The 16,758-nt window shown below is 38.9% G+C and overlaps 2 protein-coding genes across 7 annotated transcripts in view; one reads left to right on the forward strand and one right to left on the reverse strand.

The window, feature by feature from the left end:
* Positions 1–16,758, reverse strand: part of LOC122826290 (NXPE family member 3-like) — a 35,423-nt gene that overhangs the window by 14,810 nt on the left and 3,855 nt on the right. The window contains exon 2 of one of the 3 annotated variants that reach the window (XM_044107960.1): positions 5,539–5,627. In XM_044107960.1, coding sequence (XP_043963895.1) covers positions 5,539–5,556 — 18 coding nt within the window. In that variant the 5' untranslated portion in view covers positions 5,557–5,627. Of the gene's footprint in view, positions 1–5,538; positions 5,628–6,808; positions 8,019–15,866; positions 15,988–16,758 lie in introns of those variants that run through there. The other 2 variants (XM_044107957.1, XM_044107961.1) reach the window with 2 other exon arrangements.
* LOC122826291 (NXPE family member 3-like) lies at positions 1,264–13,256 on the forward strand. 4 transcript variants are annotated; one of them, XM_044107962.1, is made up of 8 exons: positions 1,264–1,624; positions 3,644–3,802; positions 4,861–5,316; positions 8,611–8,906; positions 9,678–9,748; positions 10,095–10,127; positions 10,279–10,467; positions 10,542–13,256. In XM_044107962.1, exons 1-8 carry the CDS (start codon positions 1,607–1,609, stop codon positions 11,087–11,089), a joined length of 1,770 nt encoding a protein of 589 aa, XP_043963897.1. In that variant the 5' UTR covers positions 1,264–1,606; the 3' UTR covers positions 11,090–13,256. The 4 variants fall into 4 exon arrangements, with proteins under 4 accessions (XP_043963897.1, XP_043963900.1, XP_043963898.1 ...); XM_044107965.1 differs by having other exon boundaries at positions 8,749–8,906; XM_044107963.1 differs by having other exon boundaries at positions 4,864–5,316.

The following is a 16,758-nucleotide window of genomic DNA, read 5'->3' on the forward strand; positions in this document are numbered from 1 at the left end:
ATTAAGCACTAAAGATAATAATTTTCCGTAACAGTCTTTAACAGGAATTTACATTTTGCAGAAGTATAAAAACACACCAGATACATCAGTAAATAAATGGTAAAACTATCAATTCCCTATCACATTGTAATAAATGCTATTTCTGATAGCATTTATTTGAATTAGAGAGAAATACACCATCAGTTTTTGCCGTTTTATTTAGTAAATAAAATTAATATTTACGATGGAGCATTACCAAAAGCTTTGCTGCCAGAACATTTCCAAGCAGATGGATTAAACAATTTGGTTTCTCATTATTCTTTTTTAGGTTCCTTAGTTCTCTCACTTGTTTTTATTTTCTCCAACTGTGCTTCAGATAATCCAGAGAAAATTGGAAATGTTCTGAGGACCAAACCCTCTGGTTGCTACTACAACGGTGTCTGGAGATCACGTGACAGTCCTTCAGTTTGACACCTCCACCAAAATGAGCCGCTGTCTGAAAGGCAACGTGCTCCACCTGTATGGAGACTCCACCATCAGACAGTGGTGTGAATATTTAACTGAAACGTCACCAGGTAGATGCCCAATAGATTCCTCTGGCAGTCATTCAAATTGGCTCCTCCCACAATCTAATGTCTTCTCTTCGTTACGCTTTTAGGTCTAAAGACGTTTGACCTGAAAAGTCCAAAGCAAAATGGGCCTTTGCTGCCTTTGGATTATCCAAATAACATTTTAGTGTCTTTTTGATGCCACGGCCCTCCCATCTGTTTCAGCTCTGTGTCTGCCAATCAGCTAAGATACATTGCCAACGAACTGGATGCTCCACTCGGAGGGACCCACACTGTTGTTGTAATCGGAATCTGGACGCATTTCAGCACTTTCCCCCGTTGAGGTCTACATCCGGCGCCTGCTGAGAATACAGTGGAGTGGCTTAAAAGTCTACATCTCCCTGAATACAGGAACAGTTTAAGGGTTTATATCATATTCAAAGTTCTTACATTTTACCAAGATAATTACAATTAAAATGATTAGCTCTCAAAACAGAAATACTGAATGAAGCATTTGAAGCATGATGCAGAAGTGGAAAGTCCAGCTTAACAGTCAGGGAGTGTCATAGATGTGTCAGGTTCCATGTTTATCTGTGTATTTATTTCTAGTTTTCTTGTGTGTCTGAGTCTCTGTGTTGTCCTGTCTCCCCGTGATTAGTTCCCAGGTGTGTCTCGTTCCCTGATTACCTCATGTGTATTTAGTGTCACCTGTGTCTCGGTCGGGTCCTACGTCTGAGTTACGTCTTCGTCACGTCCTTGTTCTGATGTTTGTCTGAGGTTCCCTGAGTTTGCGGTCAGTCCTCTGGAATTCCCTGTTGCTACCTGTAATGAGCATTAGCCTCCGCTCAGCAGTGCTGCCAGGTTCTTGGACTGTTTTCTGGATATTTGTTCACTATTAAAACTCATCCTCTACACCTCATCTGGGTCTGCTGCTTTTGCCTCACCGCCACCAACACCACTTTATGACAAGATGGTAGACATTATTGCTTTTCAGATAAGGAAGGAGGGCGGGTAAAATTAACAAACGTCTGGTTCGTTCATTTTATAACTACGAGGACGAGCAGAGACGTGTGCCGACGATGCAGAAAAACACGAAGGTAAACTAAAAAAAATGAACTAACATTTCTCATTTCTTTTGAAAGGAACAATGCCACTTATTTGACACTGAACAGCTTGAAGAGATTATCATTTTGGTTGAAGGATTCTTGTTTAACTCTTAATACAAAGAAAACAAAATGATCGTAAACAGTGTGTCATTAGCGACAGTAAATCTGTCTTCTGTAAAATAGTAACAGGGAATCCACAAGGAACTATCTTGGGTCCAGTCCTTTTTAGTCTGTATGTTAACAGTCTTCCTGAAATTTGTCCTGAGGTTAACCTGCAAATGTGTGCTGATGACACCATTGCTTACCCATCAGAAAAGAGCAGTACTGTCGTGAGTGAAAAACAGGTTGCAGAGTTTATCATCATGGCTGAAGGATTCTTGTTTAACTCTTAAGAAAACAAAATGTATTTGCTTTTCAATCATGAAAACATTGTTACAGTCACTGAATATTCAGATCAATGGGGACCCCATAGAGCAAGTATCAGAGGAAAAATATTTAGGAATAATTCCTAAATTTTAGGAACCATGTTGATAAAATCAGCAAAACTGTTAGATCAAGTACAAACTGTTTTAAAATTGTTAGAAACTGTTTAACACTTCACTGTGGGGAGATGTTTTTTAACTCAATGATCCTCTCACATTTTTCCTATGGAGCTACTGTCTGGTCTCAGACCAGTCAAACTTCACTCAGACCATTAGCAAGTCTCTATAATCGGGCTTTGAAAGTTTTATATCAAAAGCCAATCAGATTCCATCACTGTCACATTTTGGCTAAATTTGGCATTTTGGATTTTTCTAATTTTATAAATCATAATCTTTTAAAATTGATTTTTAAGTGTTTAAATGGATATGCACCTAAATCATTAAGATAGACTGCAGGACAATAGCAGATCTACTAGAGCAGCTTCAAATGGAAATTGTAAGGTCTCCTTTTGAAGAACCACTTTTGCTCAAGGTGTTCTGTCTGTGAGTTCTCTCACGGACAGAAAGTAGATGGGAAAGTAGAAATCACAAGGTGTAATGAAGAAAAGCGGACTAAACTGAGGAAGAGGACAGAGTTGGCTGAATAAGTTGTTGTTTGTGCTGCTGTTGCTAACTTCAGCTTCGGAAATGAAGCAATTAAGTAGTTGAAGTGCTGTGTGTGTGGTTTGGTCTTCAGACCGGTAAAACCTGTTTAGAGGCCTGTGATTTCACATTCATTACAGGCTTAAAAGCAACATAATTTACTTATTCAAAAGAGCTTCCAGTGCTGCTTGTCTCTAATGTTTCTTCCAGCGTCTTTCGCTCGCTCACTAGCCTGTGGCAGGGTTGAGGTGTATGTTGTGGGGCATTTGGTTTTTGGCTTGCGAGGGTTGTGACCACCTGTTGGATCCTTTATCAATTTTTGCTTGTAAAAATGACTCAAAGTCTTCTGGAGAGAAATGTTGGGAGCATAAATGTGGTTCCTGTAGACGTTGTGTTCTGGCTCTCTCCCATTGTGCTCGGATTTTGTTTTTTCACATAAAGTTATGTAGACTTACCTCACCTTTTTTTTTTTTTTTTTTTTTTTTTTACCCACCAGGGGGTCTTTTTATGGGCTCTAGTGTCCCTTATATGACAGTAGGCTGACAGGAAAGGGGGGAAGACATGCGGCAAATGTCGCGGGTCCGGGAATCGAACCCGCGTCAAGGACTCAAGGCCTTTAAATGTGCTATCCCCTACGCAACCACAGCACGCCTCACCTTTTTTTTTTTTTTTTTTTTTTATTTGAGCCTACAGCGACGCTAAATTTACAACAGTCAAATGCAAAATAATAATCAACAACTCAGGTAAAGTTAACCTTTCTCTGTTTACTCTGTAGATTAGAATCTACAGAGTTACCTGCAGTAATCTGCAGAGCTATCAAATTTCCTGCTCCAACAAGCCTGAGTCAAAAGGTTGACATCCCTCACGAACAGTAACTCGGCTCTGGATTATTTTCAAAATAGATAATCATTAACCTGGGTGCTTTTCTGATTTTCTTTTAACACAGAGCCAGATCGAGTCGTCACTCCTACTGGGAGGCCAAGCTTTAAGAAAACGTTTTCTTCTGAAGATCGGATGGATCTTTCTGCTGTTGGTTTTTGTTGTCTTATGGGTCATGTTTAGCAATCCCAACATCGCTGATCACTTCGCCGGTAAATTAGCGGAGGTGAGTATTTGCCATCTTTCAAACATGAACGTCAACTTCATAAGCAGTATAGGCTGGTAAAAGTACAGCTTTCAGGTTCAATGAATCAAGTTTATTTGTATAGCACATTTCAGCAACAAGGCAGCTTAAAGTGCTTTACATCATAAAAACACCGAAATACAAAGTTATAAAAGATACCACATAGTAAACCATTAAATATTAAATTTTGTCCTTTGAAAGTAGCTAACCAAAGGTCTTTCCTTATAAACATCATCATCCATACACATAGCACAGTTGTTGCAATCAGCTTAATGAGTAACATATGTCAAGAAAGACAACAAGGGTTCAATTCAGGGCTGAAGCAATCAAATGGATTAACCGTGATGGATTGATTATTGAAGAATTCGTCAACCAATTTAGGCAAGGAATATGTTTTCCAAGAGCATTCAGACGGTAAAGTTAAGAAAGCAACACAGTCAGAGCAGTAATTAAACCAAAAACGTACAAAATGTATACATTTTGCATTTGAAAAAAAACCTTTGACTGTAAATATGTTTTACCCAGTACTCCTCAAGTGGCATAGTTTGACCTTCAGCTAATGTCATTTTGCAAAGAAAAATAAATAAATAATAACAATCTATTAATCAGCTTTTCTATCCAATTATGGAAAAAAACCTTACCAAATTAACCCTACACTGTATTATGTTTTATTTATTGTTAGAATTATGGATAGAAGGTTTGGTTAATACAATAATCGGTAGCTGTAGCCCTAGTTCATTTAGTTTATTGGTGCTTTTTAACTGATAACTCACGATCTCTGGGAAAGCTGGACCTGTTTTAACTACCTGAGGTACATTCATTAAAAGTATCAAAGCCCAGATGGGGAAAAAGAAGAAATTTTTGGGTTTTCAAACAAAATATTCAGTGATAGCTTTATGCTACCACAGGGTCACCTCAATATATAAAATCATGGAAATGTATTTTAGAAGGTTATCACAATAAATTAGCAATTTGTAAATAAACTATGATTTTCTGGCACTTGATTTGTTCAACCTCTAAACATTATTCTCTTGTTGAAGAAGAAAGTCCCCACCACTGAGGCTCTGATTCCCACCACCAGAACTCTGAAACGTCCCATTGAGCCTCCTAAGCAGACCAGTTTCTGCTCCTTCCACTCTGTGTTACCTGAAGATGTTCTCGAGTTGGAATTTTTAAAGAACCACATCACCTGGCCTGAAACACCGTCTGTCCCAGCCAACTTCTATCTGCAGGACACCAGTCATCCCGCTCACAGCACTTTCACCATTCTTCCACGTGACGGAGGGGGGAGTTGGCATGTTGGCGACCAGCTGAAGGTTTTGATAAAAATAAATGACTTTCTTGGTCGCCCCAAGAAATCTGGTGGCGATGTCTTATTTGGTCGACTGCACGACCCAACTGTCCACGCAGGCGTGGTGGGGAAAGTCTTTGATCATCGCAACGGTTCCTACACGGCTGTATTCTCTTTACTTTGGGAAGGAAGCGCGCAGGTTGAGGTAAGACTGAATTTTTACTTTCACCTAAATAAGCTTTTTGTGTCACGACTTCTGGATATTGAGGACCTGACAGGTAATGTGTTAGATCCCTTTTTTTAATTTGGCCCGACCTACATCTGCTTGTTTTTACCACAATGTTTCTACACAAACCTTTCTCCTCTTGTTGCCTATCATATTAGAAATTTGAAAGGTGGTGACTGATGTGAAGAAGCAGAAACGTACTTTTTGAAATATTAACATCTCATGCTGCTCCAGGAGTGTCTGATGAAGTATACCGTGGCCAAACCAAACGTTGCTGTTTCTCTTGACATCTATGGTACAAGAAAACTTTCTTGACTATTGGGAAATATAGTCACCACTTAACTATTTCTGAGGTACATCAGGAAATTGGATAAAAGTGAGTCTAATTACTAGATTAAAAAAACCCAGCTAGGACATTAAAGATAGCTCAAGGAGAATTGATTAAGGCAATAAACATAGCAGAATTAAACATTTCAACCATTTACTAAGATTGAGCTGTAACAGGCAGGCAAATAAGAGACAGAAAACAATCGCAACAGAAATGAAACAAAAACATCAGGAGCAAAGACAACATGGCACACTACAGTAGCTGGATCATTAAACTAAAATGGAACCCCAATTAACACATAGTCGAATAATGTGCAGTACAAAGTCCCAAGATAAGCATGACGTTCTTGAACTCATTTTGTTTCTCCACAAAACAAGCAGAGTGCAACTAACTTAGAGCAATAAATACACAATATCGCCACAGTATATTGTCCATAACCTTTACAAAGGCTGTTTCTACAAGCATTTGTAAAATATTTTGTCTCTCTCAAGAATCCAGTGTGGTACCATGATTTGTTATGACCTATCCAGTAAGTCCAGTTGGGAAATTTCCTTGCTACTAAATATTCAACAGTCATCTGATAGTGAAGTTGTATCAACTAATGGGGAGCAAAAGCAACTCTGGCTCAAAGAGCTAAGCATGTAAAATTACAGATTTAAGCCGATGCTAAGGCATGTAGTGCCCAAAGGTGGCCAATGTCCTGTAGAATCAATGGGCTATAAACTTTCGGTCTTAATGTTGTATTCGAACAGAGAATAGAGTATTATGGAATGGGGTTCCTCATCTTACACCTGCAAGTGCAATGCACGGCTCTTGGTACACAACACAGAAATGGAGAGATGTTTTCTGAAATAATAAACAAAGCATCTTTGTTTGACAATCCAATGCAATATGGGTTTACTATTTGCCAGTAAACCAATATGGCAAATGAATTGTATGAAATGGAACATTGGGAGAAGTCAAGATTGCCTTTTTCCAGCCTGGGACTGACCCTTGCTTGAACCTCTATCCCCTGCTTCACTGGAAGAGGAGCTCAATCACTTCTTCACCTGTTTTGATTCTAAATCACCAGCGTGCCCCTACTGCAGGCAACATCCCTCCACGGCCAGACCATCACAGTACAGGCACAGAAGTGTGGATTACCTTGAGGGCAGTGAACTCCCGGAAAGCTGCTAGATCTGATGGTGTAAGAGACTGTGCAGACCAGCAAGTTGGGGTTTTACCAGCATCTTCAATCAGTCCCTCATCCGGTGCTCCGTCCCACCATGCTTAAAGTCCTCCACCATCAGCCCTCTGCCAAAAAAGAACATTTGCAGTCTCAATGACTACCAGCCAGTGGCACTATCAACATGAAGTGCTTTGAAAAACTGGTTCAGTCACACTACTTCTCATCTGCCACCTAAATTGTACCCTCACCAGTTTGCATACAGAGCCAACTGGTCTACAGAGGATGCTATCGCTGCCACTATGCGCACCACATTGGCACACATGTAACATCATATGAGTTACGCGAGGCTGCTCTACCTGGACTTCAGCTCAGCTTTTAACACCATCATTCCAAGCAGACTGGTGAGGAAACTGGGGGACCTGGGTCTCCCCCGCAACATGTGCTTCTGGATTATGGATCCACTCCCAGAGGATGAGTAGGATCCCACCTGTCCTCAGCAGTGAGCACCAGCTCTGGCTTTCCACAAGGCTGTGTGTGAAGCCCCGTACTCTACACCCATGACTTTAGCCTCACCCACCCAAACAAAATTATAAAGTTTGCTGATGATGCCACGGTGGAATGGAGGTGGAATGACTGTCTGGTTCACCACCAACAACCTCCGTCTGAACACCTCCACCTCCACAAACTGATTGTCAACGCCAGGAGGTGTAAACCAGACATTCAACCCATCATCATACATGGGGACAGTGGGGATAGGGTGTCAAATTTCAAGTTCCTGGGCACCAACATCAGTGAAGACCTGACCTGGAATTCTAACTCCACTTCAGTCCTGAAGAAGGGACAACAGAGACTGTACTTCCTGAGGACTCACAGGAAGAACAAGCTGAGAACTGAGTTCTTGGTGTCCTTCTATCACTGGTCTGTGGAGAACCACAGTGGGATGAGAACAACATCCCGCTGTGGTTCTCCAGCTCCATTGCGGCAGAGAGAAAGCAACTCCAAAGAGTTACAAACACCACCCGGAGGTTAAATAGCTGCCTTCTTCATCTCTGGAGGAGATCTACAAGACCCACTGCCTCCGGAGAGCCCACAGTATCATCAAGGACACCTCACACCCCGGCCACCACCTCTTCAAACTCCTGCCCCTGAGGGCAATAAAGTCAAGGACAAACAGACAAAAAAAAAAACAGTTTTTACCCAAGAGCTGCTGTTGCCCTGAGCACAGCTAATTCATCTAAAACCTTATTTATTTTTTCCTTGACATCCCAGTTGTTCTGCTTCTACTATATTTTTTTATATTTATTAAGATAGACTTATTTATTGTTGTCTTATTCAGTCATTTGACTTGCCTCAGAGAGTTGCAATTTTTAAAATGTCATTGTGCTTTCTTCATGTACAATGACAATAAAAGAAATTCTGATCTAATGTACTTAATAAATGTCCCGAGAGGAATCACCCAACAACAACTACAAGGGAGATCACTGATCATGCAAACCGTTTGGATTAAGAATCCGATGTCTCTCAACTTGTATTTGAAGGCAAACAAGTAAATATCTTTGGCAACATAGTACTATGTCACATTTACCAGTGAGATTTTCCAGTTCTGAACCAGAGAAGTGATATATTATTCCAGTTCATTTGCTATGAGAAATCCTTCTGTGTTAGATACTATCTATCTTACACGAATAAAAACATTGACTTTTTGGGTTTTACACATATTTAAATCTTACTTCACAAGAGAAATTGTGTTGTGAGACTTCTTGTCGTTTTCAAAAAGGTGACCCTGGTCCATTCCAGTGAGGCAGTCACAGTCCTAGAGAGAGTCAACATGGAAAAGCCTGGCAGAATTTTTTTCGAAAGCATCTTCCGCTCAGGCTCAGTCACCGAGGCTACCAATTGTAACGTGTGCCTCAAGGAACCCCCGGAGCAGCTGTGCAACTTCACGGACACTCACACTGGTGAGCCCTGGTTCTGCTACAAGCCAAAGACGCTCAAATGTGAACACAGGGTCATCCACGCTTTCAAAGGTTTTGTGCCACAACCAACAGGAAACGAGGCCAAGCTCTTTCAAAGGTAAAAGTAATAATTAGTTTATATTCAGCTCTTTTCTATTGCATGAGAAATGTCCTAAAACTCGTCTCATTGCTCACTATAAGACTTTAGGGGAGTCGATTGTTGTTCACAGACTTCAGAAGCAGACATGTATTTACTTAAAAAACTGACATCTTTCCAGCTTTCAGGTGGAGTTTTTTTTTTGTGGCTTTGTTTTGTTTTTGTATCTTTTTGTTGTTGATGACATTGAATCATATCCAGTGCAGGAGTTTAGAATTCAGAAGTGATCTACAAAAACTAATATGTTGCCGAACCAGAAAAACATACCATCAACATTCAAGAGAAACAGTCAAAGTCTGTGTGAAATACTTTCAAAATGTCCTCGGTAAGACTAAAAGGAAGACAATATCTGTTTCTTGTTACTATCTCAGACAATTTTATTTCATTTTTTTTTCAATGTAACCTATCTGGTAGTGTAGCACTAAGACTTGCCGTCTGACTGCCGCAACGAAGCCGAACAGATTTACTTTCAAAAGTGGAGCATTAAGGCTTTCACTATTATGCTCCATTTGATATTTATATCAACAAAACTTTACTACTTAACTACTTTGGGTTTATCTCAAAAGTATAGACAAAAGGAAAATGTCTCTGCGTCTGAACTGAAGTCAATTGAATGAACAGTAAAGAAAATGTGCCATTCAGTAAGTTTGCACATTGGAATTAGCAGTTAAAATTTGTTTTGGTTTTAGTAACAAGTGTTTCATACAGTTTCTTTGCTCTTGTTACTTACAGTGGTGTCAACTTGAAAGTCTCCATTCCATCTTTAGGATCCTCCAACATCACCATTTTACCAAAACTAAAAGGTAAAAGTTTCTCTACTGTCATAAATGTGTTACAATGAATTGCCTGACATACGTTGAAAACAATGTAAGCAGTTATTCTATGCGCGGCTTTCTCAAAACAACTTTGTTCACTGGCATTTTATAACTTACATGATCTCTTTGGACTTTATTTCAGGTACATAAAATGGAGTTAAATGTGGTTGCATAGCATGTAACACATTCATTTAGAAAGAAATGCCTTTTTTCTTGAATAAACCGTAAAACACTGATCTGCTATGAAACTACAATAATGTAGAACAGCTGTTTTTTCTGCTCAGGTTACTATCATAATACGAAATCAGTAAATATAATTTGTTTTTTCTTCCAGTTCCCAATAAAACAGTCCCTGATAATGTGTCAGGTAAAGTTGCTGTTTGTATAATTGGGTAAAAGTTTGATATCCAGAAAGGTGTTTCTGTAAAGTAATGACTTTCCTAAGTCTTCAGTGATCTTAACAACATTTTAGTTTTCTTTTCTTTTTTGGATGTTCTTCTGAATCTCCCCTCATCTAGGAGAAGCCACGAGAGCTAGTCCTGTTGGTTATTACTACCAGGGTGCATGGCGACCACTAGATGGCACCACAGTTCATCAGTTTAACGACGCCACTGCAATCAGCCAGTGTCTGAAAGGGAAGGTTCTCCATCTTTATGGAGACTCCACCGTCAGGCAGTGGTTTGAATTCTTAATAGCTAAAGTTCCAGGTAGATACTCAGTAGAAATGTCTGAGAACAATTGAAATTGGTTCCTTCTGACTTGTTCTCTGTTACACTTTCAGATCTCAAGAAGTTTGACCTGAAAACCCCCCCACAAACCGGGCCCCTTATGGCCTTGGATTATAAAAACAACATTTTATTGACGTTCCGCTGCCACGGCCCCCCCCTCCGTGCTTTTCCATTGCCGGTCAGCCAGTTCCATTTTGTTGCCAACGAACTGGACAACGTGGTTGGAGGCACAAACACTGTTGTAATTTTTGGCGTCTGGGCACACTTTGGCGTTTACCCTGTGGAGGTCTACATCCGACGTCTGCTGAGCATAAGGAGGGCAGTGGTGCGGTTGTTGACCAGAGCTCCAGATACTCTGGTTGTCATCAGGACTGGTAATCCCAAACGGCTGACGCTACGTGAGTCTCTGACCACTGATGATTACTACGCGTTGCAACGAGACAAGATACTCAGAGCAATATTCAAAAAAGTTAATGTCCGACTGCTGGATGCCTGGGAGATGACTCAGGCTCACTACCTTCCACATGACCTCCACCCACCACAACCCATAATTAAGAATATGTTAGATGTTATTTTGTCCCACATATGCCCCCAGAGGTGAATTTTAAAGACACATGGAAGAAGTAGAAGACTGTGGATCTGTGTGGTCTGGTAACTATTGGTGATTGGTAACACATACTTACCGTTTGATGTTTTTGATACAGACAAATCCAGCTGTGCGGAAGAGGGGAAAAATATTAACAAAAAGAAGCAGATGCAGGGTTTGTGTTTTATGGGAAATGTAAGGACACTTTATGGCGTATCAAAGCTTTCATTCCACAAAATATTCAATAAAAGAACATAACCATAACCCCATCTAATCTCCCAACATCCAATTTGATCTCAAATGTCTTTTCTCAGGCCTGCTGCCTCTAAGAGTTTTTCACAACTGAATGGATTTTGATGTAAATCAGTGTAGCGCTCTGCATTAATATGCTCGCTATGCTAGCTTAGATCTTGTCAGTTGTGTTCTGTGTGTGGTGCTTTTCAAGAAATTACTCAAATTACATGATCACAGAGCAACACATTTCTGGAGGTAACACTGACATAAACATTTGATATATAAATTACTCAAAAAAAAAAAATGAGTCAAAATAATATAGTGAGTTGTGCAGCTAACGTTATATTAACAATAAAGGCATTTATATCTGTTTATTTTTTGCATGCTAATTTAAAAAAAACCATTAAATTACCTAGTTATTAGTGTAATCTGCACTTAGCACTGGTAACATTATTTCCATTACTACAATAGAATGATTCTCTCTGAGTATTATGTGTACAGGTCTAATACTGTGTTTTTAGCCTGCATTGCAGAGTCAGTGCATCCAAGCTGCTATAATCAAATTTCTACATTAATACAGTTGTATGAATGATTTGTTCTTAATTGATATGACATTTCTCTTGAATGACTGTAAAAACAAGTTTTCCAGCTTTTTAACAGAAAACTAAATTAGCTAAATAACCCTGTTCCTTTTTCTTGTTAATATTGTATTATATTTTCAATGTATAGGCTTGAAAAATGTACCAAAACTAATGGATGATTTGAAACAAAAATTTGACATTCCAACTAAACATTTTTTTAAGTTTTTGCAAATCAGAAGTTTTGTCATGGGTACTCAAAAATCTCTAACATTGCCTACTCTTACTTCTATAGAAGAATTGGCAACAAATGACCATTTGAAGAAGGGCCTAATATCCCGCTTTTATAACATCATCAAAGACAGCTCCCAGACATCCTCAGAGCACAAACGACTGGCTTGGTGTGAAGACTTGAAATGTAACATATCAGTAGAAGAATGGCAGAGGGCCTGTCTAAAGGCACAGACACAATCTATTAATACTCAATTTAAATTAATCCAATACAAGTGGTTGATGAGAACATATGTTACTCCAATATTACTAAATAAATTTAATTCCAACATCCCGGATACATGTGCTAAATGTGGAGATAAAGGCAGTTTGATTCACTGCCTTTGGGAATGTCCTGAGATTCAGAAATTTTGGAAGGAGGTTTTGGATAAAATTTCACTTATCATTGGTATTGATCTCAATCTCTGTCCTAGGTTGTGTGTCTTAGGAATTTTTCCTGCTCAAACTCAAATAAGCAAGGTCGATCAAAAGTCCATAATTTATTGTTTGGTGCAGGCTAAATATAGTATAGCCAGGTCCTGGAAATCTGTAACCAGACCCCAGCTAAAAACTTGGATGTCTACATTATCAAGCTCTCTTGCCTTGGAGAAACTCACCTTTATGATTAAAGGTAAATACTATGTGTTCCAAAAGATATGGGAAAAGTTTTTGCTATTCTTGGAAAATTTAAATACTCATAATGAGGATTGACTGAATGTACTCTGGCTAATTTTGATTATGTTTATTATTCTTATAATGACTGTAAATCTGTTATCTTCATGTTAATTCCAAATGTATGAAACTTAAACACTGACGTCGGGATGCCTAGAACCAGGGAGGACGTTGCCTTCACCTCATTCCTAGCCTGTGGACTGTGATTAAATCTCTTGGACTAAGTCTCTACATACTCCCCTGAGATATCAATCTTAAAATATTTTGTCTCACTGTAATCAACTAATGCTGGTCACCTTGAATGTTTAAATTGTTAATGTGTTTTCTTTTCTTTTAGTTTTGTTAAGTGTTTTGTACACTTGTGAATTATTTGTCTGTATGTCTCTTTGAATTGTAAAAGACAATAAACAGATTTTTAAAAAAAAAAACAAAAAACTAATGGATAGTTTTGGTGCATTTTTTACTGCAAAACATCAGCGCAAGTTTTTTTTAATGATTTCGAATTTTAGCCCCACCTTTCAATAAGACTATATAAATTCTACGAATCAATTATGACTGTGAGACTAACTTACATATTTGGTTAGAGGACTTGATCGAGACATGAGACTTAAAGTTTAGGACTCGGACTGGACATGTTTGGTCTGCAGGCTTGTGTGTAGGACAGTGGGTGTGTTTGTGCGTAACGTCCAATCAGACGCAGCTTAACAGAGAAGCAGTTCAAGAAGGAAGATGCCAGATGGCTTTCTCACCTGGTAGAGTAAGCAGGAGCTCCTGAGCTCACCTTTAACTATTCCAGTGTGATTTTGCTTGCTGGACTAGTCTTGTACCCTCATCTTTATCAACTCTTGCAGTTTGTTAAGTAGCAATAGGCAAATGAAGCCTCGTGAAGCAATGAGGCTTTCCAGCCCGTTAATTTGCCCAAAGGTTCATTACTTGGTGCTTCATTCACTGCTCACCAGTGACATCTAGTGCTGAACTGAAACCGTGACAGCCTTGTCACTTAAATAAATCATACTTCAAAAATATTACAACATGGTAGTGTATGCAAAAGTGTCCGAACACTTTCTCGAGCCCATGTCCAATAATAGTATGGTCTATTGAATCATATTTAACTAAAATGATTGGCACCCAAATGTCCTCCTAAAACATTGACCATCAGTTGTGGTTGTCCTTAATTTTGTGGACTGATTTGACGATGAAGACGTTTGATGTTTTGCGTGTTGACAGTGAAGTGTTTGTTGGGGCAGAGATAGTATGCTTTGTGTTTGTTACTTTCTTTCCGAAAAACTAGAATTTGTCTAACTTCAATTTTTCTAGGACTTCTGGTTCTGATTGATTCCTAGGTTTGCAGAAAATTTCACTCTTCCAGTGGCTTTTAGTCTGTTTCCGCTGCCTGTCGGTGTGTGTGTGTGTGTGGGGGGGGGTGGGGGGGTGGGGGGGGGGTGTGTGTGTGTGTGTCTTTCCTAATCATGAATGAATGTTTATTTCATTCGTGAAATAAACACAAGTTTTGTCCAAAGTTAGGACAAGTGTGTTGGCTTCTACCAACTTGACAAGTTGCTCGAGTGCTTATGTTCCGTATCTGAATGATGAAAGCAATGGGGAAATAAAAGAAGGGTTGTGTTATTGACACACTGTTTGTATCGCAATCATCCCCACCACCCCCACACACCTCTACATGCTTAATAACACGTGGAAGCTAAAATACCACCGGTTTCACACGCACACACACACCACATATCGGTATGTTGCGTAACAAAAATGGAGCTACTTAAGTTCCTTAAAAAGATAAGAATATTTGTGTGTGTTCATTCTGTCCATACTTGGTTATCTTCTCCACATTTGTTCTTCTGCGTCCAAATTTTAGGAGGGGTTCACTGATGAAAAATACTGCAAAATTCCTTGCCAACATTTCTAAAGTAGCACCACAAAACCTGTGATTTTGATAGCAAAAAAAAAAAAAAAAAAGAATAAAAATGATTTTGTGGTTTGTTGCAGTCTGGACGTCATAACATGCTTCCTGTTCTGCCTACCACTTTGAACATTGGAATTTCAAATCGGCCTATTTGTAAATCTCTACTGATGAATTTTTTTTTTTTCCTTCAGAGAACAGAAAAGACATCATATTATATTTAATGACAAAGTAGCACCAACAAAGTGTAGAATTGCTCAGCGTGTCTTCACATTTCTTTTTCTACCCAGCATCCAAATCTGTTGGTCCTTATAAACATTTTAGCACAGAAAAACAAGGGATAGATATTTACGTGTGGAATGTTTCTTTGACATTTAAATAACTCCTAAACAAGAATCTGCGGATGCTGACGAAACCCTTCGGTCGTTTTGACTATTTGAATCAGTCGAGGTGTAAGACGACACATCTGAGTTCAATGGTTTGGTTTGTCTTTCCTGATGCATTTCCAGGAGCAGTGACCTGAACTTTGTTCTTGTTTCATGGCATTGCTTCTGACTAAACGCGTCACACACAAAAACATTTATAAAACTGACATCACCCAGGGTGATGTTCCAGAACATGTGACCGTTTAGACAAAAGCGTTGCCACTGTCATAATTTTAATGCATTGGCTCGTAAATCCAGACGTTTGCAGGGGATAACTTCTTAGCTAATACTTATTTATTTGCGTGTTTTAGTTTCAGCTGAAAACGGCATTGGGTTTTTCTCAACTGTTCAGTGAGAGATGGAAGCAGTTTTTTAAAACTATTTCAGGCATTCTTAAAGTGTCTTAAAGTGTAATGAAAACATTTCAAAATAAGATTAAGTAGCTTAGTTTTCCGATGGGTCCAATAGAAGTGGGATTCTGTATGCTGTGGATTACTGACGACTAAAACAAAACTATAAGTGAAATGTGCAAAATAGTTACTGTGAAACCTAACGTTGTAAAACCTGCTGAATGACCTGTATCAAGTGTATCAATTGTACTTTTTTTTTTTTAAAAAAAAGAAGAAATGTAATAAGAGCAATCACAGTTTTTTGTTCTAACAGTGTGAGTTCATGGCTGAAAATAAGACAAAGATACTTACTGTTAAATTTTGACTTTTCATCTCATCGTAGTTTCCAACTCCTTTCGTTTTTGTCTTTTGTTCATCTTTCTGCCTCAGACATTGTAACACTTTACTCAGACCAGATCACTGCTGCGATCCAGCAGTACCACATCAGAACACTCTGACCTGGAATTTGGCAGGAAAAAAAAAGAAAAAAAAGGAAAAAAAAAAGAGAGCACCTATAAAAAGAACAAAGAAAAAATTTGCACACGGGGAAGAAACCGGGGGAGTAAATTACACACCGACTGGAACGCATCGACCAGCAGTCGGTGTTTGACTGCAGAACTTCTCTGTTGACTCATTTTGATGGGAGACATTTTGCCCCAACCCACATGAAGAGAGTAAAGTTTTGCTCTTTTTTTCCCCCCAGTTGGAACTGAAAAAGTAAACCCACCTTTCCCTCTGTGACTTTACAAATCAGGGTGCAATAATAAAGAAGTTTTGTTCTAGTCTCAGAGAAAATATGCCAACGTGCTCAACCTGCAGCTCTTCTGATGTGTTAATGAAGTCCAGGTTCCTTTATTAACCCATTCAGGGGTAGAAAAAAAATGAAAAGGAATACAATTTTTTTTATTTTTATAAATAAACAAATTAAGGAAGATTGTCTTTCATCCTTGCCACACGCACATTAAGACATATTGTTGTTTCTATAGTAGGAGATGCTCTGTTTTAATCACAGCACAACTAGAAGAACCTTTAGATTTCTGCATGAATTGGAATCAAATCGCTTCAGGTTTATGGTTAATGTAACAAGATATGAATACTTCTCCAAGGCAGTTTTTTTCCTTCTTCTTCTTCTTTTTCCCACTGGAATTTAAGAGGGAACAAAACATACCTTTTTTAATATATTTTTTTTTTTTTTTGTTATTTT

This window comes from Gambusia affinis, linkage group LG23, assembly GCF_019740435.1.
Source record: "Gambusia affinis linkage group LG23, SWU_Gaff_1.0, whole genome shotgun sequence".
NCBI classification, from domain to species: Eukaryota; Metazoa; Chordata; class Actinopteri; order Cyprinodontiformes; family Poeciliidae; genus Gambusia; species Gambusia affinis.

Coding starts and splice junctions, on each gene's coding strand:
- LOC122826291 (XM_044107962.1), top strand. Junction 3,803..4,860: donor TCGCCGGTAAATTAGCGGAG/GTGAGTATTTGC, acceptor CTCTTGTTGAAG/AAGAAAGTCCCCACCACTGA. Junction 10,128..10,278: donor AGTCCCTGATAATGTGTCAG/GTAAAGTTGCTG, acceptor CCCCTCATCTAG/GAGAAGCCACGAGAGCTAGT.